Source organism: Hyla sarda, chromosome 9, assembly GCF_029499605.1.
Source record: "Hyla sarda isolate aHylSar1 chromosome 9, aHylSar1.hap1, whole genome shotgun sequence".
Lineage (NCBI taxonomy): Eukaryota > Metazoa > Chordata > Amphibia > Anura > Hylidae > Hyla > Hyla sarda.
Window position 1 is genome coordinate 3500225 of NC_079197.1, and position 24358 is coordinate 3524582.

A 24358-nucleotide genomic window follows, 5' to 3' on the forward strand; every position below is an offset into this window, starting at 1 on the left:
GAGGTGCAGACGTTCCGGATTTATATATCGCAGCCTCACAAAGACATCTGTAAAGCATTGTTCTGGCGGAACGCGGACGCAAAACGATGGCTGTCACCGCCGCTCTGCTGCCCTCCTGCACCGAGCCGGCTCTGCTGCAATTAATTTTAAGTGGGAAACCGAGATCCTGAGCTGAAGTTATTCTTCTTTATACTTGGGGGGGACACGGAGGAGGCGGCATCCAGGACCATTGTTACCGCAGCGCAATATCGTATCATTAAAGAGATCTACACGTTACACCTGCAAATATCAATCCATGAGCAGCCAGCAGAGGAACATTGTGTGGGCTGTAGCTCAGCTTTTCATACACCCTGAATGGCATATACACTTGAGTCAGGGGTTAATACTCATGGCGTTCGTGAACCAGGAGGCACAGGATGAACAGTGTTGTAGATGGGAATTGTGTAAGGCATCAGTAACCATTATGCAGGTGTGCCCCCAGTGCTGGTGATTAGAGATGAGCGAACTTACAGTAAATTCGATTCGTCACGAACTTCTCGGTTCGGCAGTTGATGACTTTTCCTGCATAAATTAGTTCAGCTTTCCGGTGCTCCGGTGGGTTGTAAAAGGTGGATACAGTCCTAGGAAAGAGTCTCCTAGGACTGTATCCACTTTTTCCAGCCCACGGGAGCACCTGAAAGCTGAACTCATTTATGCAGGAAAAGTCATCAACCGCCGAGCTGAGAAGTTCGTGACGAATCGAATTTACTGTAAGTTCGCTCATCTTTACCACTATTGCTTAAAAGAACTTCATGCATTGGCATTTATTCTTACAGTAGAGAAGTCATTCATTATAACTCTTTGTGAATTGGGACATTTAAACTTGCCTTTTTTAAAATTCCAATCTAAATTTAGTAGGAGTCGTAGTCGGTGCATTATTTGCCGACTCCGACTCCAGGTACCCAAAATTTCGTCCGACTCCGGCTCCACAGCACTGGCAGCAACTGGATGCTTACTAGTTGGGGAAACACTGGGGTATAAGGAAGAAGATGGGTTTCAAGTCCAGAGAGTCACTTTAAAGGGGCACTCTAATTTTTGCTATTGCACTCCTTCTGGTAAATAAAAATCTTTCTAATGTACTTTCTTTAAAAAAATTTAGTTTTCTATGTTTTATTTGTGTTTAAAAAAGTTGCCACTAGGTGTCTCCCTACTTGTCCAGAGCACATTTCCCCCCCCCCATCTCTTGCACAGACGTTGGACTCCAAAATCAGAAAATGCAGTCTGGAGTGCTGAGGGGGGGGGGGGGGGGGGGGGGTGTCTGCAGCCTTAGCCAATCATAGCTCATCTCACACTGAACTGCTCTGGTCTGTGTGTAGCAGAGTGAGGGAGGAAGTTCTCCCCTGTATGGCTTCAGATGATGTCACGCCTGCTGGGGAACGCCCCTTCCCAGTCTGTGAATCTGACTGAACAGAAAATACAGAACAATATCACGGTAGAAAACTAAAATAATAATAAAAATAAAGGCGGGGGGGGGGATTATAATTGGGGGTGGTTTATCATGATGGGGGCCGTGACCAGGGGGATTATAAAATGTAACAAGATCATGAGAGGAACGCATTAAGGCTAAAAAAAAATATATATGTATACATATTTGTTGCATGTACTTTTCCTTTTGTATTTTTGTGTCCAGTTGTTGGGGTGCGTTCACACGGCCGTCTGTCCCCGTTATTTTTTTAATCCCCATTTCGGTTCCGCTCTTGCAGGCTGCAAACGGATGAAAAACAGTTTTAAAAAAATCCCACTCATGTCAATGGGATTTTATTTACAATCCGTTTACATCCATTTGTACCCGTCTGCACTTGTTTCTGTTTTTTTTGACGGCAGAAAAAACAGCACATGCGGTATTTTTTCTTCAGTCAAAAAAACGGAAGAAATGTAACATTGATGTCTATGGAAAACGGATGAGCCTTTAATGTTTTTTCAATTCATTTTTTTTGATCCGTTTTTACTTCTGAGCATGCTCAGAACAAAAAAAAACTTTTTTTTTTTTTTTAATGGTTTATTAACTGAACAACACCGGATCCAAACAGATAACATCCGTTTGCATCCGTTATTGTTCGTTTTTTTTTTAAGTCCGCTTTTCTTTTTGACGGGACGGATCTAGACGGCCGTGTGAGCGCAGCCTTAGCTGGTAGTGAATAGGGAGATAAAAATAACAAATAAACGGAGGCTTTTTTTTCTCCCTTGTTTTTGGTGTTTTTTTTTTTTTTTTTTTTTAAGGGGTACTCCGTGGCGTGGTTTTGGATACAATCGCTGAGACCTTACGTGATTCCTGTATTGGGCCCGGTAATCGTGTAACTTAAGTTGCTTCCTGACCCTCCTGTACAGAGTATATGGCGGTATTTATCATTGCACCTATATTTTTGGCATATTTTGCGCAAATTTTTTTTTTTTTTACTCTCCCATCTTTACTTCAGCGTATCATAATTTTATGCCCGCCCACCTATTTTCCAGATATTGTGGCAGTGTTTCTCGACCGTGGGTGCCTCCAGCTCTTGCAAAAACTACAACTCCCAGCATGCCCGGACAGCCTTTGGCTGTCCGGGCATGCTGGGAGTTGTAGTTTTTGCAACAGCTGGAGGCATCCCGGTTGGGAAACGCTTTATTATGGAGGGGGGGGGGGGGGGCTTTACCTATATGTATATTTTATTTCCGACTTATTAAAATGTTGCAAAGTTTTTATGCAGTCGCGCTGCTCGCAATGGGTGGCAGAAAAAAAAAAAAAAAGTTATTTGGAAAATTGCGCCGACAATATTTGGGGGTATTAATATTTGTTCTTGACATAATGAAAAGGTTGCAAAATTGGAAAGGATTTAAAAACAAAAAATAATAATGATATATATATATATAAATAAAAATATTTAAAATTAGATACAAATGATAAATACCTTGAATGTAGTTGGATCAACCTAAAATGAAATCCTCCGTACTTTACACTGCAGGTTACCGTATTTTTCGCCATATAAGACGCACCCAATTGTAAAGGAGGAAAATCGAGAAAATAAAAAATTCTGAACCAAATACAATGTAAAGTATAGGACATTGATCTTCAACCTGCGGACCTCCAGATGTTGCAAAACTACAACTCCCAGCATGCCCGGACAGCCATTGGCTGTCCGGGCATGCCAGGACTCACGTGTCCCCGCCGCTCCGGACCGTCACCGCTGCCCTGGATCTCGCCCTCCATCGCTGTCTCCACGTCCCCGGGGTGTCCCCGTCACTCAGGAACGTCTCTGCTGCCCGGGATCCTCGCTCTACATCGCCGCCATCACGTCGCTCCGCACGCTGCTCCTATTGGATGACGGGACGGCGTGCGCGACGACGTGATGACGACGGAGAGCGCCGGCCATGCAGGGGATCCCGGCACGGAGCAGACACCGAGGAGGCAGGTAAGGTCCCTCCCGGTGTCCTGTAAGCTGTTCGGGACGCCGCGATTTCACCGCCGCGGTCCCGAACAGCCCGACTGAGCAGCCGGGTTAGTTTCACTTTCGCTTCAGACGCGGCGGTCAGCTTTGACCGCCGCATCTGAAGGGTTAATACAGGGCATCACCACGATTGGCGATGTCCTGTATTAGCCGCGGGTCCCGGCCGTTGATGGCCGCAGGGACCGCCGCGATAGGACAGGGTTTTAATGTGTATTTGCCGCATAAGACGCACCAACTTTCCCCCCCCCCAGTTTTGGGGGAGAAAAAGTGCGTCTTATACGGTGAAAAATACGGTATATCCATATAATGGTCATTTTCCTGCTTTGTTTGCACTTTCTTGGACTTTTCTGATAATAGTCGCTTATAGGTTACGTGCCGGGCTCAGCAGTCCTATACAGTCCTATACCCCCGCAGGGCGCTCTTGCCTATGAGCCGCCAGCGCCCTCTACAGCCAGTGCCGTGTTCTGGCGGCCGGTGTCATGACCAGGAGCTGCGTTCAGATTGATGGGTCGTCGTCCGTACCTGGCGGTGGCAGTGACAGGCTCGGCACCTGGGCGTCCTCCTCATTTCGAGCCGTTTCCCCCCCCCCAGTAAGTGGATTGTCTTTGCAGATCTTGCAGTCTCTGTGAGAGTCGGAATAGATTAGCTGTGTAATGCTATTACACCAAGAATTTCATTGCCGTTGTCAGAGTAAATTAAACGCCTCGGGGAGCCTCGCCGCGCACATTAGCTCCCCATTCTGTCTACATGTAAATTGATTTGTTTACCGCCCGCTCCCCAGGCACTGGCTCCTGACCCTGCCGATAGCGCTCGCAGAATTGAAAATCAACTTATTGTCATCGGATTGGACTATGAAATGTGTAAAGTGAGCAGTCAGACCCCGCACCGACCCACCGCGCTGATAGAGGCCGCACTGACAGGAGCGCGCCATTCACTCTCCTGCCTCCTGACCTTCAGGGTCTTTTAAAGGGCCAGTAGGCCTAAATGCTGTCACTCAGGGAGGCTTCTGTACTATTTATCATCCCATGGAAGAACGCTCCACAGGCTGCACTCACTATTCTGCTGGCGAGATCACTGTGTACATACATTACTTATCCTGTACTGATCCTGAGTTATATCCTGTATTATACCCCAGAGCTGTACTCACTATTCTGCTGGTGAGATCACTGTGTACATACATTACATTACTTATCCTGTACTGATCCTGAGTTATATCCTGTATTATACTCCAGAGCTGTACTCACTATTCTGCTGGTGGGGTCACTGTGTACATACATTACATTACTTATCCTGTACTGATCCTGAGTTATATCCTGTATTATACTCCAGAGCTGTACTCACTATTCTGCTGGTGAGGTCACTGTGTACATACATTACATTACTTATCCTGTACTGATCCTGAGTTATATCCTGTATTATACTCCAGAGCTGTACTCACTATTCTGCTGGTGGGGTCACTGTGTACATACATTACATTACTTATCCTGTACTGATCCTGAGTTATATCCTGTATTATACCCCAGAGCTGTACTCACTATTCTGCTGGTGAGGTCACTGTGTACATACATTACATTACTTATCCTGTACTGATCCTGAGTTATATCCTGTATTATACTCCAGAACTGTACTCACTATTCTGCTGGTGAGATCACTGTGTACATACATTACATTACTTATCCTGTACTGATCCTGAGTTATATCCTGTATTATACTCCAGAGCTGTACTCACTATTCTGCTGGTGAGATCACTGTGTACATACATTACATTACTTATCCTGTACTGATCCTGAGTTATATTCTGTATTATACTCCACAGCTGTACTCACTATTCTGCTGGTGAGGTCACTGTGTACATACATTACATTACTTATCCTGTACTGATCCTGAGTTATATTCTGTATTATACTCCAGAGCTGTACTCACTATTCTGCTGGTGGGGTCACTGTGTACATACATTACATTACTTATCCTGTACTGATCCTGAGTTATATCCTGTATTATACCCCAGAGCTGTACTCACTATTCTGTTGGTCAGGTCACTGTGTACATACATTACATTACTTATCCTGTACTGATCCTGAGTTATATCCTGTATTATACTCCAGAACTGTACTCACTATTCTGCTGGTGAGATCACTGTGTACATACATTACATTACTTATCCTGTACTGATCCTGAGTTATATCCTGTATTATACTCCAGAGCTGTACTCACTATTCTGCTGGTGAGATCACTGTGTACATACATTACATTACTTATCCTGTACTGATCCTGAGTTATATCCTGTATTATACTCCAGAGCTGCACTCACTATTCTGCTGGTGAGGTCACTGTGTACATACATTACATTACTTATCCTGTACTGATCCTGAGTTATATTCTGTATTATACTCCAGAGCTGTACTCACTATTCTGCTGGTGAGATCACTGTGTACATACATTACTTATCCTGTACTGATCCTGAATTATATTCTGTATTATACTCCACAGCTGTACTCACTATTCTGCTGGTGAGGTCACTGTGTACATACATTACATTACTTATCCTGTACTGATCCTGAGTTATATCCTGTATTATACTCCAGAACTGTACTCACTATTCTGCTGGTGAGATCACTGTGTACATACATTACATTACTTATCCTGTACTGATCCTGAGTTATATCCTGTATTATACTCCAGAGCTGTACTCACTATTCTGCTGGTGAGGTCACTTTGTATATACATTACATTACTTATCCTGTACTGATCCTCAGTTATATCCTGTATTATACTCCAGAGCTGTACTCACTATTCTGCTGGTGGGGTCACCGTGTACTTACATTACTTATCCTGTGATTTGACCTCCTTAGCATTTATTCCCCTAATACAATTTCTCGCTCTCCCGGCGGCGGTGGGTTTGGCGCCCCCCTCATTACCTCGGCTGCTCACTCCTGATCTATAATTTACATGACTGACCGGCACTGATCCCTCCTCCTAAATTTCCTTGAAGTATCGTCCGGCTGATTATTAGCACCGCCGGCTGCATCACGTCCGCCGCCACAACGCGGGATTAAATAAGAATGAGCGGTAACCATTTCATTTATTATTTGTGATGTTCTTGGGATCGTCCAGGCTCCGCAGCCACTTACAGATTATACGGCTAATTTTAGGGCCCCCAGGCGAGCGCTCATGTGTTTATTATCAGAAGCGGCGCTTATTTACGATTCCTTATCGAGAAGATATGAATTAAAGTGAATGTAGCAGCGGTATGGAACGTCTACAGGCTCTGGAAACTAAACCTGATGCACTGTGTACTGCAGTGGTTTCCCAACCAGGGTGCCTCCTGCTGTGGCAAAACTATGACTACACGGATGCCCCGATAGCTGTTGGCATGCTTGGAGTTGTAGTTTTGCACCAGCTTGAAGGACACTAGTTGTGAAACACTGGTGTACGGTCTTGTGCAGGCTCTTCGGGGGCGAAATCTTTCACTATTAAGCTCCGCCCCTCAGGTCCTCAATCCTTTACCACCAGATCCTGGCAGCGCCTTCTTCTACCAAAATCTCCTATACCCTGTATGATCCTGGCAGCGCTTCCTTGTACCGACAATCCCCTTTATTTTATATGATCCTGGCAGCGCCTTCTTGTATCCACAATCTTTTATACCCTGTATAATCCTGGCAGCGCCTTCTTGTACCCACAATCTCCTTTACCCTTTATGATCCTGGCAGCGCCTTCTTGTCTCCACAATCTTTTATACCCTGTATGATCCTGGCAGCGCCTTCTTGTACCCACAATCTTTTATACCCTGTATGATCCTGGCAGCGCCTTCTTGTACCCACAATCTTTTATACCCTGTATATTCCTGGCAGCGCCTTCTTGTACCCACAATCCCCTTTATTTTATATGATCCTGGCAGCGCCTTCTTGTACCCACAATCTTTTATACCCTGTATATTCCTGGCAGCGCCTTCTTGTACCCACAATCCAATATACCCTGTATGATCCTGGCAGCGCCTTCTTGTACCCACAATCCTATATACTCTGTATGATCCTGGCAGCGCCTTCTTGTACCCACAATCTTTTATACTCTGTATGATCCTGGCAGCGCCTTCTTGTACCCACAATCCTATATACCCTGTATGATCCTGGCAGCGCCTTCTTGTACCCACAATCTTTTATACTCTGTATGATCCTGGCAGCGCCTTCTTGTACCCACAATCCTATATACCCTGTATGATCCTGGCAGCGCCTTCTTGTACCCACAATCTTTTATACCCTGTATGATCCTGGCAGCGCCTTCTTGTACCCACAATCCAATATACCCTGTATGATCCTGGCAGCACCTTCTTGTACCCACAATCCAATATACCCTGTATGATCCTGGCAGCACCTTCTTGTACCCACAATCCTATATACCCTGTATGATCCTGGCAGCGCCTTCTTGTACCCACAATCCTATATACCCTGTATGATGCTGGCAGCGCCTTCTTGTACCCACAATCTTTTATACCCTGTATGATCCTGGCAGCGCCTTCTTGTACCCACAATCCTATATACCCTGTATGATCCTGGCAGCGCCTTCTTGTACCCACAATCTTTTATACCCTGTATGATCCTGGCAGCGCCTTCTTGTACCCACAATCTTTTATACCCTGTATATTCCTGGCAGCGCCTTCTTGTACCCACAATCCTATATACCCTGTATGATCCTGGCAGCGCCTTCTTGTACCCACAATCTTTTATACCCTGTATGATCCTGGCAGCGCCTTCTTGTACCCACAATCCTATATACCCTGTATGATCCTGGCAGCGCCTTCTTGTACCCACAATCTTTTATACCCTGTATGATCCTTGCAGCGCCTTCTTGTACCCACAATCTTTTATACCCTGTATGATCATGGCAGCGCCTTCTTGTACCCACAATCCTATATACCCTGTATATTCCTGGCAGCGCCTTCTTGTACCCACAATCTTTTATACCCTGTAGTGTGGAAGTTTTCCTCCATTATTTACCCAGCAGTTTAGATCTGTAAACTAGTGCACAATGGGATATAAACCATCTAGTGCAGACGACAATGTGGCTGTAGTGTTAGGGGTCATTGTGCGGTGAGGACGGGCACCCCTCCAGCCCTGTGTACCCCGAAGATTACTGGGGTGACCTCCTATGTAAACACATTGTGGGGGTCTCCTCAGAATCACGTGATCACAATGTTGACCGGTCACAGACTATTCGTACGGCCGGCTTCTTTCTGCAGCACATTCGCCCCGGCAGCGCTCGCTCAGTCAGCAGATTTGTAATTTCATTTTGCAGGCGAATAATTCACCAGACGGATTGTGAGGTTCCTGTTTCCTAATTATTATCTGACCCTGAGTCCTGTCACATTGTATAAACCATAGAATTACTAAATAATGTATGTGTAAGAATCACTCCCATCATCCCTGACCCCAGGAGCTCACAATCTAATCTCCTATCACATACAATGTATCACTCCCATCATCCCTGACCCCAGGAGCTCACAATCTAATCTCCTATCATACAATGTATCACTCCCATCATCCCTGACCCCAGGAGCTCACAATCTAATCTCCTATCATACAATGTATCACTCCCATCATCCCTGACCCCAGGAGCTCACAATCTAATCTCCTATCATACAATGTATCACTCCCATCATCCCTGACCCCAGGAGCTCACAATCTAATCTCCTATCATACAATGTATCACTCCCATCATCCCTGACCCCAGGAGATCACAATCTAATCTCCTATCATACAATGTATCACTCCCATCATCCCTGACCCCAGGAGATCACAATCTAATCTCCTATCACATACAATGTATCACTCCCATCATCCCTGACCCCAGGAGCTCACAATCTAATCTCCTATCACATCCAATGTATCACTCCCATCATCCCTGACCCCAGGAGCTCACAATCTAATCTCCTATCACATACAATGTATCACTCCCATCATCCCTGACCCCAGGAGATCACAATCTAATCTCCTATCATACAATGTATCACTCCCATCATCCCTGACCCCAGGAGATCACAATCTAATCTCCTATCATACAATGTATCACTCCCATCATCCCTGACCCCAGGAGATCACAATCTAATCTCCTATCATACAATGTATCACTCCCATCATCCCTGACCCCAGGAGATCACAATCTAATCTCCTATCATACAATGTATCACTCCCATCATCCCTGACCCCAGGAGATCACAATCTAATCTCCTATCACATACAATGTATCACTCCCATCATCTCTGACCCCCAGGAGATCACAATCTAATCTCCTATCATACAATGTATCACTCCCATCATCCCTGACCCCAGGAGATCACAATCTAATCTCCTATCATACAATGTATCACTCCCATCATCTCTGACCCCCAGGAGATCACAATCTAATCTCCTATCATACAATGTATCACTCCCATCGTCCCTGACCCCAGGAGATCACAATCTAATCTCCTATCATACAATGTATCACTCCCATCATCCCTGACCCCAGGAGATCACAATCTAATCTCCTATCATACAATGTATCACTCCCATCATCCCTGACCCCAGGAGCTCACAATCTAATCTCCTATCACACAATGTATCACTCCCATCATCCCTGACCCCAGGAGCTCACAATCTAATCTCCTATCACATACAATGTATCACTCCCATCATCCCTGACCCCAGGAGATCACAATCTAATCTCCTATCCTACAATGTATCACTCCCATCATCCCTGACCCCAGGAGATCACAAGTGTAAGAAATGTGTCCTCTCTCCGCAGGTCTGGTACTGATCACTTGCTCCAGTCACATCCAGATCTGCACCAAGAACCAGAACTGTGCTGCAGCTTCAGGAGTGATTAGAGTAGAATCATGTTTTGTCTTAGGGTCAGTACAGGACTGTAAAGCTGAACATTTATGTGAGCAGCGGCGCCGGCAGCTGCAGGGCAGAGACGCTGATCATACACGCTGATCCCTCGCACTTCCTTGGTCCCAGTTAGTGATCTCCTTCCCAGAAGCCTCAGCGTTCCCCTTGTGTTAATGACGGCTCCGTACAGATCGCTAAACCAGGAGACGTGAAAATGCTAACCATAAAAATCCTGATCCAGGGAAAAAGCGCGCGGCGGCTGCGTCCAGCACAGACGATTACCCTCTGTAGCGCGGTATTAATGGCGCGTTACACAGATGTGTTGTGCTCCACACCGCGGCCTTCTCTCTCTATAACATGGCTCCCCGGCCCGCTCCTCATCAGTACACGGAGACGCCATAACGCACATTAAACCCACTTTACAAATCTCATAAATGTCACCGGAGAACGATGGCGGCAGATGGACGGCGTCCTGGAGTCCATGTCACTGCGTGCAAAATATAAGGAATCATCGTCTTATGTCTGATTCTGTATGCCCATATACATGTTATATCTGGTCCAGGAAAAGCTGGGTAATGACTGGGCACACAGCTTTCCCTTAGATCCTAAAGGCAGCTCTGTCCTAGTTGCTTGATTGCCCAATTTAGCTAGTTATGTAGGCGTTATAGGAGCAGGTGTAGTGTTGTCCCAGCAGCTCCCTGACTCCTCCCACTTCTGACATGAAGTTGTGTAGTCCTGTCATTGTCAGTTTGTTGTTGCCCAAGCAGCTCCCTAGCTCCTTTACCTCCTCGCCTGAAAAAGTTGTGTAGTTGTCTCAGCAGCTCCTTGTCTCCTGACAGAAAGTTGTGTAGCCCTTTCATTGTCATTGTGGTGTTGTTTCAGCAGCTCCTCCCTCTATCCTGACAAAAATTTGTGTAGCCCTCTCATTGTCAATCTAATGGTGTCTTAGCAGCTCCTCGGCTCATTCATCTCTCCTGACTGGAAGTTGTGTAGTTCTCTCATTGTCTGTGTAGTGTTGTCTCAGCAGCTCCCCGGCTCTCTTATTACCTTCTGCTCTCTAAGGAGGAGGTCAGACGCTGGAACCTCGCTGCACTCAGTGAGAGAGCTGGACAACTCCGGCTCCCTGCATGTTGAGCAGGTGTCTCCCCGTGACGGTGTGAGTATAACCGTGGAAACAGAGGAATTATTGTTCACGGGCAATTGAATGGTGGATCGACCAATAGGGAAAGCATTTTCTCCACAGGCACACTGTACCATCTAAGGTCTACTCTGTAGGGTTTCCCTTTCAGGATAAATGGGGTCAGCCTTTCTTTACAGGTCCTGTTGGTCACCACCAAAACTTTTATTATGACATTATGATGGTCCCTTGTGCTTTATCTTTGTAATCCCCCCCCCCCCCCCCTGATGACGCCACCCAAATATTGTGTGGTAGAAACGTGTTGGAGGTAGATTTTTTATACGCCCTTAGCGAATACTGATGTTCGTTGACTTCATACATTAGTTATGTCCTGGTGGATGTGGCCCCACTGGATTGGCTGGGCCCGGCAGAACCCAGTGAGTGCTTTGTGTATACGGATACTTGCCAAGGACCAGTTTCTTTCTGTTGAATATGATTCATACAATATGATTTATAACTATTTTAACTATATTTAGTAAAAGTTAAATGGGCGCTGTCACCAACTTTATTTTTTGATATGTTGTAGTACTTGTGTACTACAACATATCTCTAATATACTTTTATTATTTTTTTTTTTTTTATTAAAATTGTTTAATTTACATTTGAAAACCGGCCACTAGGTGACGTCATGCCTGAAAAAGGACTGATGCAGCCGGGCATCGGTCCTCTTTCAGCCTGCGCTCACTCCCTGCCGGAGGGGACGGGCTAGCGCCGCATATAACTAATAGTTTATCTACACAGGGTGCCTCCAGTAACTAATAGTTTATCTACACAGGGTGCCTCCAGCTGTTTCAATACTACAACTCCCAGCATGCCCTGACAGCCAATAGATGTCAGGGCAAGCTGGGAGTTGTAGTGATGAAACAGCTGGAGGCATCCTGTGTAGATGAACTAAGGGTGGAAGTCCCCCCCCCCCAGCAGGCATCAGTGACGTGGTGCCTGCTGGGGAAGTCTGGCTGGTAGTGAGCGCACAGCCAGGCAGACAAAAAGCATTTTTAATATAGTAAAAATAAAAATTAAAAGCAGGGAGGGGGTTAGGGATAGATGTGCAATAGGGAGGGACAGAAAAAAAATAGGATGGTGGGAGCTCCCCTTTAAGTTTTATGCACATCCCGAACACTAGGCCTCATATTAGTTTTTGTGTTAATGCTGGATGTAATTGAACAATATTGGGGTTTACGTGGTACCCTTACCATTAACCTACGTCTCTGGTTATACGTTGTCTAAGGAGTCATGGATGGGTTTTGTCTTTGAGCTCTAGCTCCTCCCCTTATGTGATGTCATCACCCCTGACCAGCCCCTATAGCTACATCACCATCACCCTGTCATATTCACACACATATATATATATTTAATTGGACATTTAGGAATGCATGAAGTGTGGTTACAGCATGCTGCCTTGTGCTGAACAATGTCACAGGCAGAGGAGCTGACAGGGAATGAATATAGCAGGTGCTGCAACCTTATTTTGTGATCGTCTGCTGTAGAATTAAATGTTCTGCAGAAGCTCTGGGCGGGGAACTGGCAGAATTGGTGGTGGGGGACTGATGAAGAGCTGAGGGAAAGCAATGCATTGTGGGAAGTATAGTACTGCTCAACCAGGAAGTACGGGGCTAAGAACCCAATACAAGTAACATTGTTGGTTTATTTTAGGACTGGGGCAGAGGTGTAAACAGTGTTATTGGCTCTTGTGTCATTTTTGTTTCTTACCGGATATCGGAGTACCCTTTGTAAGGTTGTCACTCAGCTTTCCCAGAAACCAAAAGTCACTAAGTGGCTTTTAGCTAATGTCAGCCTCGGTGCCATGTACATTACAAACGGCCAGACTGATGTTGTCACCCAGCTTTCCCAGCCCTCCTGAATGGCATTTGTGGCCGGTTAAGCAACGCTTTTAGAATAGAGTGTGACCATTACTGTGTCACGTTGCAGATTTCAGCCGTATCGGCGGCCATATTGGTTTTCAGCCACTGTTTTCCAAACAGTGTGTCTCCAGCTGTTGCAAAACTACAACTCTCAGCGTGCCCGGACAGCCGTTGGCTGTCCGAGCATGCTGGGAGTTGTAGTTTTGTAATAGCCAGGGACACACTATTTGGAAAACACTGCCTGAAGCCTGTGTTCCCCAGTCTGTGGAGGCTTCATCCAGCTTTCCCGACGCCCTGAGCGGCATACCTGATAATGCTCGTACATAGACTAAGATAAAAGCACTTCCCATAATAGACCCAGTGATGCAGTTTATTATCTCCCATAATTGGCGCAGAGATGTGACTGCCGGTAATTTCTCTTCACGCAGATGCCAGCGCTGTCACTTTAATGGCGCCGCTTGTCAGTAGTAACATTACCGCAACAAACAGCAAAATCTTTCCCCTTTGTGTTTGCTGTTCGCGTGACTGACGGCGGACGACCCCGGTTTTGTCGTTAGGTTACCCATCAAGTAATCTTGCCATTGAGCCCGGTGACCTTCCTTCGCTTCCGTAGGCGCAGAAAGTGCGAATTACCTCGTCTACAGGCCTAGCGTTTCACAGATGTGCCGGTAATTACGCGCCGCTCAGACTTTTGTGGATTTCTATGGACATCCCACAGGCGGCCATTACAACTTTTTTTTGTGTATTTTATTGGGGTGTTTTTTCTTTCTCCATGCGGTTTCTCTTTTTCCGCTTTTGTTCGCCGCTCTTGAATGCTGTTATATCACCTATAATCCTTTTACTGGTACAGATATTCGTGTAATAGACAATGGGGTACGGACACCCTATTATTGCATTAGGCTGTGTGGTGTCTGGAGAATCAAATCTCTATCATTCCGCTTTCTGGTTAATGGTGGATGTGCGGAAATGGAAGCGGTGTGATGTTTCGCCCTGTGTAGAGTCTTTGTGTATTAACAAATGTGCGCGCTGTGATAGAAACAGATCGAAAGGTAATTTGCGTCAAGGGCCGGGGGTGTAGGATGGGTTAATGGTGTCAGACTGCAGGCTACATCTGGTGAAGGCCAGGCCCCTGAGCGGACATGTCGTATCCTACAGACCTGGAATGATTTAGACATTCCTGAAGACCATCCGCATCCCCTTACTCCCCCCAAACCATTTAGTAAGGGATGACCTCATCGTCCTGTATCCTAATACTGCGAATACCAGAAAGCTGCCTCATCCCAAACAGAGCCACGAGGGGAACCTCGCCTGAACTGTGCAGCCTGCAGGGAGCGGGGCAGGACACCAACTGAGGGCCCAAAGCAAGACACAGACTTTAACGATTGGAGTAGGACCCAAGCTGAGGAGTGGAGTAGGACACAAGCTGAGGAGTGGAGTAGGACACAAGCTGAGGAGTGGAGTAGGACACAAGCTGAGGAGTGGAGTAGGACACAAGCTGCAGGGAGTGGAGCAGGACCCAAGCTGCAGGGAGTGGAGCAGGACACAAGCTGCAGGGAGTGGAGTAGGACACAAGCTGAGGAGTGGAGTAGGACCCAAGCTGCAGGGAGTGGAGTAGGACCCAAGCTGCAGGGAGTGGAGCAGGACACAAGCTGCAGGGAGTGGAGCAGGACACAAGCTGCAGGGAGTGGAGCAGGACACAAGCTGCAGGGAGTGGAGCAGGACACAAGCTGCAGGGAGTGGAGCAGGACACAAGCTGCAGGGAGTGGAGCAGGACACAAGCTGCAGGGAGTGGAGCAGGACACAAGCTGCAGGGAGTGGAGCAGGACACAAGCTGCAGGGAGTGGAGCAGGACACAAGCTGCAGGGAGTGGAGCAGGACACAAGCTGCAGGGAGTGGAGCAGGACACAAGCTGCAGGGAGTGGAGCAGGACACAAGCTGCAGGGAGTGGAGCAGGACACAAGCTGCAGGGAGTGGAGCAGGACACAAGCTGCAGGGAGTGGAGCAGGACACAAGCTGCAGGGAGTGGAGCAGGACACAAGCTGAGGAGGGGAGCAGGGTACCACTTTCAGGTAGGGGGGTTGCAGGACACTGGGATCAGGGGCTGGAGCACATGACAAGATGAGGAGCAGACAGCGGCGCCATCTCTGGCAGGATATTCGCTGACTGGAGATTTAATTACACTGGAGGATCTTTAATCCGGCTGCACACTCGCAGACACAGGGGAGCGATGTAAACGCCTAGGAAGTTTTTACGTTAATTAAATGGCGTTTTATTGCTGCAGTGCGGAGAAGCGGTGACTTTTAAAGGCCAGCAAATTGTGTGTAAATGTAATGCCGCAGGATCCCTGAGCGATTACCAAAACGCTGGCAAAACCAAACATGATTCCCATCATGGCGCAGCTTATTATGGAGCGGGCGTTGTACCGTTCTCTAATGTACAAAGAAAGGCAAAAAGAACCTGTCAAAGCTTAAATATACCATCAAAATGGATCTCATGACATGAGAGTGATACAGTGAAACCTGTCAGAGATGAGCAATTAACAATGCAGGGAAAAGTGGTCTTCTAGGGGGGACGTCTTCTCAAAGAAGATGGCCTAAATCTGTAATGTACAGATTGGATGGGTTGAGCTGCCCATGCACCTTAGACCAGTGTTTCCCAACCATGCACCTTAGACCAGTGTTTCCCAACCAGGGTGCCTCCAGCTGTTGCAAAACTTCAACTCCCGGCATGCCCGGACAGCCTTTGGCTGTCTGGGCATGCCGGGAGCTGAAGTTTTGCAACAGCTGGAGGCACCCTGGTTGGGAAACACTGACTTAGACTAAAGTCCACTGAGGGTCCAATGTGTTAATACCCCTCTACAACATCCATCTTCCCTACAGGGGGCGTCTCCATAAGTTCTGCTACTTTTAAGGAGCTGTTCATATCACAATATTGCGTCTGTTTAACATACGCCCTGTACAGCAGAGTTTCCCAACCAGGGTGCCTCCAGCTGTTGCAAAACTACATCTCCAGCATGCCCAGACACCAAAGGCTGAAGAAGCCGAGCCCTGTTTCTATATGCACAGTGCAGAACAAGATGTGGAAACAGGGCTCGGCTTCCAGCTCACTGTCAATCTATTAGGGGCTAGAAAGGAAGTGGTGAACAATGGTGTAAGGCAGTGCTTCCCAATCAAGGTACCGCCAACTGTTGAAAAACTACAACTCCCAGCATGCCCGGACAGCCTTTGTCTCAGCTGAGGGTTTGTTCCTATCACGCCAGGGGAAAGAGTTTGGTTTCTGATTTTGGTTTAAATTCTGCAGTAATGACCAGAATGAGTGTAAAGCACAGGACTCATACATGTCGGTTTTAACCCCTGATTTGCTGCTCCTTCCACCACAGGCGGATGAGGTCTCGCTGTTGGCGTCGTTCCCAATGACGTTATTTAAGGAATTCAGATAAAAATTCTTGCAGAGCTGTAATTGGGAGCAGGTCCAGCGCGGGGATGGTAACGTATAGCACCTCTCCTGTGCTTGTGTAGTCAAAAAGGGGGGCACTTACTTTGTCTGTCAGGGGATGCTGGTAGTTACAGTTTCCAAACCAGGGTGTTTCCAGCTGTTGCAAAACTACAGCACCCAGCATGTCTGGGACAGGCTTTGGCTGTCCGGGCATGCAGGGAGTTGTAGTTTTGCAACAGCTGGAGACATCCTGGTTGGGAAACTACAATTCTCAGCATGCCCAGACAACTAAAGGCTGTCCGGGCATGCTGGAAGTTGTAGTTTTTCCACAGCTGGAGACACCCTGGTTGGGAAATTGCAACACCCGGTATGCATGGACAGCCTTTGGCTGTCTAGACATGCTGGGAGTTGTAGTTGTGCATCAGTTGGAGACACCCCGGTTGAGAAACTTCAATAGCCAGCATGCCCAGACAGTCTTTGACCATGCTGGGAGTTGTATTCTTGCAACAGCTGGAGGCATACTGGTTGGTAAATACTGTTTTAAGCCTTTATGGCCATGTTCCCCAGTCTTTGGCACTTTCTTCAACTGTTACAAAGTGTCACCTCCCATTGTGGGATACACGGCTTTATCTTACACCTATTACTGGAGGTGTCATCCGGCTTTCCCGACCCCTGAGCGGCAGACAACAGCTGGCGTCTGGAAGTTACAACAGCTATAGGCATGGTGGCTCATTGGCGACTGCATTTATTTGGGGCTTCTGGTCCTAGTAAATAGATCCTGCACCCCCTTCATGTTCCGCCGCCCCTCGTGTGCGATCTAACCCGTTGTCTCATCCAGTCTGGTGCCAGACTCCAGTGCTTTTCAGGACTCCAGAAACCTTCCCATTTATCACGTATAACTCAAGCTGAACCTCCATATGTCACGTCTTGGCCGCTGCTGCGTTGTGTACGCTGTATTAGAACCAGTTGGACAAAGCTCCCTACTGCGGTTATCGTAGAGATCAGGTGTGTGGGGAGGGGGCGAATCGGGACAGCATCCGAAAACCATGATGGTTCATAGTGAAAAGCGCTTTAGGCCATAAAATCTGTTGGATTTCTGGTTGTGTTGGGGTCTGGAGAGCTTTTCAGATTATTGTCTTTAGGGCAGATGGATTGTGTTTCACGCTGTGGATCCGCCGACTGCAGTCACAAGAGCGAGCTCCCTGCTGCGGCTGGGTAGCCCTGCGTGTCCACTCGTAGCACATAATTGCCTGATATGTTCTAGAAACCTCTTTTAGGATAGAGTCACACGTAGCACATCTACAGCGCGTTTCATGCTGTGGATGCACCGATGGAAGTCATAAGCCACCTCCCTGCTATGGCTTTGTAGGGTTGTGTGTGTGTTTGCCGCTATAAGCGGCCACACGGAGCTACCCAGCCGCAGCAGGGAGCTCGCTTTTGTGACTGCTTTCGATGCATCAGCAGCGTGAAATAAACTGGCGATGCGCTATGTGGGGTGTATTCAGACGTACAGTATCCTGCGCATATTTTATGCAGTGTTTGAATTCTGCTGCATAAAATCTGCAGCTTCACTTCTGCACATCTAATATGTGCAGGATACTGTACATGTGACTATGTCCTAAGGTGTGTTGAATCCAGTCCTATATTTATGGCCACACCTCCCTAGAAATAAAAGATCCCAAAATGTATATAAAAATGGCGTCATCATTCATGAAGTTAGAGTGCTCCCGCCGGTGTAGTAATTCCTGTGCCGCTGCAGCGTATTATCCTGGAACGTTCTTTCATTTCGATTTCTCATCTTCCATTTTTTACGGTGTAATCATGGATTCAGCAGTTCCGCCATCGACCAGAGAGAGCGAAAATGAGGTTAAAAGTTTAGCGCAGATTGCTGTTACCATAAAAACATCAGCTCATATAGCGCGCGGCTCCTGCTGCCTCCGCTAACAGGGAGAAGACGACTCGCCTGTTGTTTATGTGAAATAAATGCGCTTTATGGAAACGCGAAGATCGGATTCACCTCATCACCCGTCATCCGTCACGGGCGACCGCCTATCCGAAAAGAGTATGTAGTAAAATATGATAGAGATCAGGGCCAGGGGCTGTGTACACGTTCAATAGTCACTTGAGGCGCCTCCAGTGGGCGCTCAGGACTTGTGAGACTCTGAAGGGGGAGGCGAAGGATCTAACAGAGTGGGAAAATGTTTTATCAATTTTTTCATATATACCTACCTTTTTTTGTTATATACTGTAGTAGGTTGTATCTGTGTGACTGTGTATTTTGCCATGAGAAGTTGTGAGCATAATCGGAGACTCAGGGAGGCAGTACTATCTGTACCTACATAATTTACAAGGAGAGGCAAGGAAGCAGTACTATCTGCACCTGCATCATTTTATAAGAAGAGACATGTAGGTACAGATAATACTGCCTCCCTGTCTCTTATTATAAAATTATGTAGGTGCAGATAGTACTGCTTCCTTTTCTCTCCTTGTAAATTATGTAGGTATAGTACAGATAGTATTGCCTCCCTAATTTACAAGGAGAGACAAGGAAGCAGTACTATATGCACCTACATCATTTTATAAGAGACAGGGAGGCAGTATTATCTGTACCTGCATCATTTATAGATAGACATGGAAGCAGTACAATGTGTACCTCCATCATTTACAAGGAGAGTCAAGGAGACAGAACTAGCTGTACCTACATAATTTACAGGGAGAGACAAGGAGGCAGTACTATCTGCCCCTTCATCATTTTATAAGAGGAGACATGCAGGTAGTACTATCTGTACCTAAATAATTTAAAAGAAGAGACTGGGTGGCAGTACTATCTGTACCTTCATAATTTACAAGGAGAGACAAGGAGATGGTATTATCTGTACATGCATTATTTATAGGTAGAGACAGGCAGGCAGTACAATCTGTAGCTTCATAATTTACAAGGAGAGACAAAGAGACAGTATTATCTGTACATGCATTATTTATAGTTAGAGACAGGCAGGCAGTACAATCTGCACATGCGTTATTTATAGGTAGAGACAGGCAGGCAGTACTATCTGCACATGCGTTATTTATAGGTAGAAACAGGCAGGCAGTACGATCTGTACATGTGTTGTTTATAGGTAGAGACAGGCAGTTAGTACCATCTCTACATGTGTTATTTATTGGTAGAGGCAGGCAGGCAGTACAATCTGTACATGCCTTATTTATAGGTAGAGACAGGCAGGCAGTACTATGTGTACATGCCTTATTTATAGGTAGAGACAGGCAGGCAGTACTATGTGTACATGTGTTATTTATAGGTAGAGGCAGGCAGGCAGTACTATCTGTACATGTTATTTATAGGTAGAGACAGGCAGGCAGTACGATCTGTACATGTGTTATTTATAGGTAGAGACAGGCAGGCAGTACGATCTGTACATGTGTTATTTATAGGTAGAGACAGGCAGGCAGTACGATCTGTATATGCGTTATTTATAGGTAGAGACAGGCAGGCAGTACTATGTGTACATGTGTTATTTATAGGTAGAGACAGGCAGGCAGTACAATCTGTACATGTGTTATTTATAGGTAGAGACAGGCAGGCAGTACAATCTGTACATGTTATTTTAGGTAGAGGCAGGCAGGCAGTACGATCTGTACATGTGTTATTTATAGGTAGAGACAGGCAGGCAGTACAATCTGTACATGTGTTATTTATAGGTAGAGACAGGCAGGCAGTACGATCTGTACATGTGTTATTTATAGGTAGAGACAGGCAGGCAGTACAATCTGTACATGTGTTATTTATAGGTAGAGACAGGCAGGCAGTACGATCTGTACATGTGTTATTTATAGGTAGAGACAGGCAGGCAGTACAATCTGTACATGTGTTATTTATAGGTAGAGACAGGCAGGCAGTACTATCTGTAATGATAAGTTTTCGAACTTTTTTACACATTCGGTAGTTTTTCTTTTATTTGAAAAAAAACGAGCAAGTAGGATTAAATGTGAATCTTATGAATTCTGTGAAAATATTGTTGGTGCCATAGACCAGTGTGCCTCCAGCTGTTGCAAAAGTACAACTCCCAGCATGCTTGGACGGCCTACATCAATAGTATCCAAACTGTGGACTTCCCAACTGTCTCAAGACTACAACTCCCAGCCAACATCTGTCCGGGCATGCTGGGAATTGTAGTTTTGCAAATCCCATTGTGCACGGATGGACTAGACCAGTGGTCTCAAAACTGTGGACCTCCCAGTTATTGCAAAACTACAACTCCCAGCATGCACGGACAGCCAACGGCTGTCAGTGCATGCTGGGAGTTGTAGTTTTGCAATATCTGGGAGGTAAACAGGTAAAAGACCACTGGTCTAAGCTGCCTGTGCATGCTGGGAGTTGTAGTTTTGCAATATCTGGGAGGTAAACAGGTAAAAGACTACTGGTCTAAGCTGCCTGTGCATGCTGGGAGTTGTAGTTTTGCAATATCTGGGAGGTAAACAGGTAAAAGACCACTGGTCTGAGCTGCCTGTGCATGCTGGGAGTTGTAGTTTTGCAATATCTGGGAAGTCCACAGTTTGGAGACCACTGGTCTAAGCTTCCTGTGCATGCTGAGAGTCATAGTTTTGCAACAACTGGAGGCACCCTGGTTGGGAAGTTCCTTAGTATGGGTAATTACATAGCACAGCGCTGTGTCGTTACAGTGTGTTGTTACATTCCGAGAGCTCGTGTGGCCGTTGGCTGTCCGTGCATGCTGGGAGTTGTAGTTTTGCAATATCTGGGAGGTAAACGGTTAAAAGTCCACTGGTCTAAGCCGCATGTGCACGTTGGGAGTCGTTGTTTTGCAGCAGCTGGAGGCCCCCTGGTTGGAAAACGCCGTCTTAGACGCTCCTTATTACGGCTAATTACATTGCACAGCGCCGTGTCGTTACAGTGTGTCGTACATCCTGAGGGCTCGTGTGGCTGCAATAACAGATTTTTTGCTCTTGTCGCCTCTTGAACTCGGGGAGGTGGAAGTGCACAATGGCGGGCGTCAGGCAGCGGCGGGTTAACAGTGCAGGGGGAGGCGCTCCCAGGCCTCTGTCATCACTGGAGGCAGCGGAGGATGAAGGGGGCCCTTTGTTGGCAGCTCTAACGTAAGCAGCAGCTCTGCCTAATGGACTGAGGGGAAGCAACTCCAGCCGCTCCGCAGGAACTTCTCCCCATAAGTGCCCAACTTCTTACCCCCTCTGCCCGCCGGGATAAGAGAAGGCGCCCAGTATGGGGGCGATGGAGCCTTAGTGCCCCGGCTGCAGCCCTCCCACACCCCCCTCTTTTTTTCCAGGGAATTGCAGCCTCTCCTTTTCTGGCTTTAGGACTTCTACTTGGATCCATGAAGTTCGGAGATTCCTCAGAGTTTACGAGTTGTTCTGCATTCGGAACGCGGGGCAAAGACGCACCGAGTGACGGGGACCCCGATCGGATCTGAAGCCCCCGGGGGCGGCCTGTCCCGCGCCGCACGGCTACTTCTTCGCATGTTGGAAGGAAGGGAAAACCGTCGTCGTCGAAGATCCGGAGCCCCCTAAAAATGCTGGAGATCTGCCTGAAGCTGGTGGGATGCAAATCGAAGAAGGGACTCTCATCATCCTCCAGCTGCTATCTGGAAGGTGAGATTAGGGGGGTGGTAGTGAAGTGGGGGAAGGCCCAGGGACCATCTCCAGCCAGATGGTCTCCTTCTCCTAGGCCTCAGCACAGATTAGAAAGCAGAACCCCGACCCCCTCCCTTCCCAATCTCCACAGGCAAAACAATGCAAAAACTCCTGGTCAGAGAAGTGATGGGATTACTTAGATGTTTTCTTAAAGAGACAGTAACTTAAAAAAATCCACAACTTTATAATAGTGCAGGAGCGTTATAGGAGGAGCTGTACTTCCTTTCGCTCCATTGAAGAGCACTGCAGTAAGTCGTCTTTCCCTGAATGGCTGATGGCAGAGAGCAATAGAATACTCAACTGTCCAGCAAATGGAAGAGGAGGCGCAGAGGGTTCTTTTTGTTTTTAGTGCTTTACCCTGATTGGATAGGGGAGCGCTGAAGCCGTACACACTAGATTAATGGAGGCCAGATCCATAATGGTCACTGACGGATGTTGGAGGCGGGATGGTCCTCCAGAGTAGTCTGGGGGGGGCAGGGGGAGCAGGCGGATAGAGTGGTCTTGGGAAAGGGGGCAAAGGGGTCTGGAGGGAGGGGGCAATGGGGTCTGGAGGAGGAGGACAGAGGAGTCTGGAGGGAGGAGGACAGAGGAGTCTGGAGGGAGTGGGGACAGAGGAGTCTGGAGGGAGGGGGACAGAGGAGTCTGGAGGGAGGGGGACAGAGGAGTCTGGAGGGAGGGGGACAGGAGTCTGGAGGGAGGGGGACAGAGGAGTCTGGAGGGAGGAGGACAGAGGAGTCTGGAGGGAGGAGGACAGGAGGGTCTGGAGGGAGGAGGACAGGAGGATCTGGAGGAGGAGGAGGAGGACAGAGGGGTTCTGGAGGAGGAGGACAGAGGGGTTCTGGAGGAGGAGGACAGAGGAGTCTGGAGGAGGAGGAGGACAGAGGAGTCTGGAGGAGAAGGAGGACAGAGGAGTCTGGAGGAGGACAGAGGAGTCTGGAGGAGGAGGACAGAGGAGTCTGGAGGGAGGAGGACAGGAGTCTGGAGGGAGGAGGAGGAGGACAGAGGAGTCTGGAGGGAGGAGGACAGAGGAGTCTGGAGGGAGGAGGACAGGAGTCTGGAGGGAGGAGGAGGAGGACAGAGGAGTCTGGAGGGAGGAGGACAGAGGAGTCTGGAGGGAGGAGGACAGAGGAGTCTGGAGGGAGGAGGACAGAGGACTCTGAAGGGAGGAGAAGGACAGAGGAGTCTGGAGGGAGGAGGAGGACAGAGGAGTCTGGAGGGAGGAGGAGGACAGAGGAGTCTGGAGGGAGGAGGAGGACAGAGGAGTCTGGAGGGAGGAGGAGGACAGAGGAGTCTGGAGGGAGGAGGAGGACAGAGGAGTCTGGAGGGAGGTGGAGGACAGAGGAGTCTGGAGGGGGGAGGAGGAGGACAGAGGAGTCTGGAGGGGGGAGGAGGAGGACAGAGGAGTCTGGAGGGGGGAGGAGGAGGACAGAGGAGTCTGGAGGGGGGAGGAGGAGGACAGAGGAGTCTGGAGGGAGGAGGAGGAGGACAGAGGAGTCTGGAGGGAGGAGGAGGAGGACAGAGGAGTCTGGAGGGAGGAGGAGGAGGACAGAGGAGTCTGGAGGGAGGAGGAGGAGGGGAGAGGTGTCTGGAGGGAGGAGGAGGACGGAGAGGTGTCTGGAGGGAGGAGGAGGACGGAGAGGTGTCTGGAGGGAGGAGGAGGACGGAGAGGTGTCTGGCAGTTCCTTACTCCCCACATCATACGTTCCCTGACCTTCCCCAATTCCAGGTTTTCTCCTTCCTGTCCCTTGTAGGGGTCGGGGCCACTCACTTACATTGTAAAGTCGGATTCTCTATCCAGTGGTTTCCAAACTTTTGTCCTCCAGATGCTGCAGCACTACAACTCCCAGCAAGTCGAAGGCTGTCCGGGTTCACTGATAGATTTGCTGGTGC

At 47.7% G+C, this 24358-nt stretch overlaps 1 protein-coding gene across 2 annotated transcripts in view; it reads left to right on the forward strand.

Moving 5' to 3' along the window:
- The window catches only part of ABL1 (ABL proto-oncogene 1, non-receptor tyrosine kinase), a 132479-nt gene that overhangs the window by 53997 nt on the left and 54124 nt on the right, over positions 1–24358 (forward strand). Inside the window, exon 1 of one of the 2 annotated variants that reach the window (XM_056538288.1) lies at positions 21623–22426. The exons of the other annotated variant lie outside the window; for it this stretch is intronic. Coding sequence (XP_056394263.1) covers positions 22348–22426 — 79 coding nt within the window. The 5' untranslated portion in view covers positions 21623–22347. Of the gene's footprint in view, positions 1–21622; positions 22427–24358 lie in introns of those variants that run through there. 2 annotated transcript variants of the gene reach the window in all.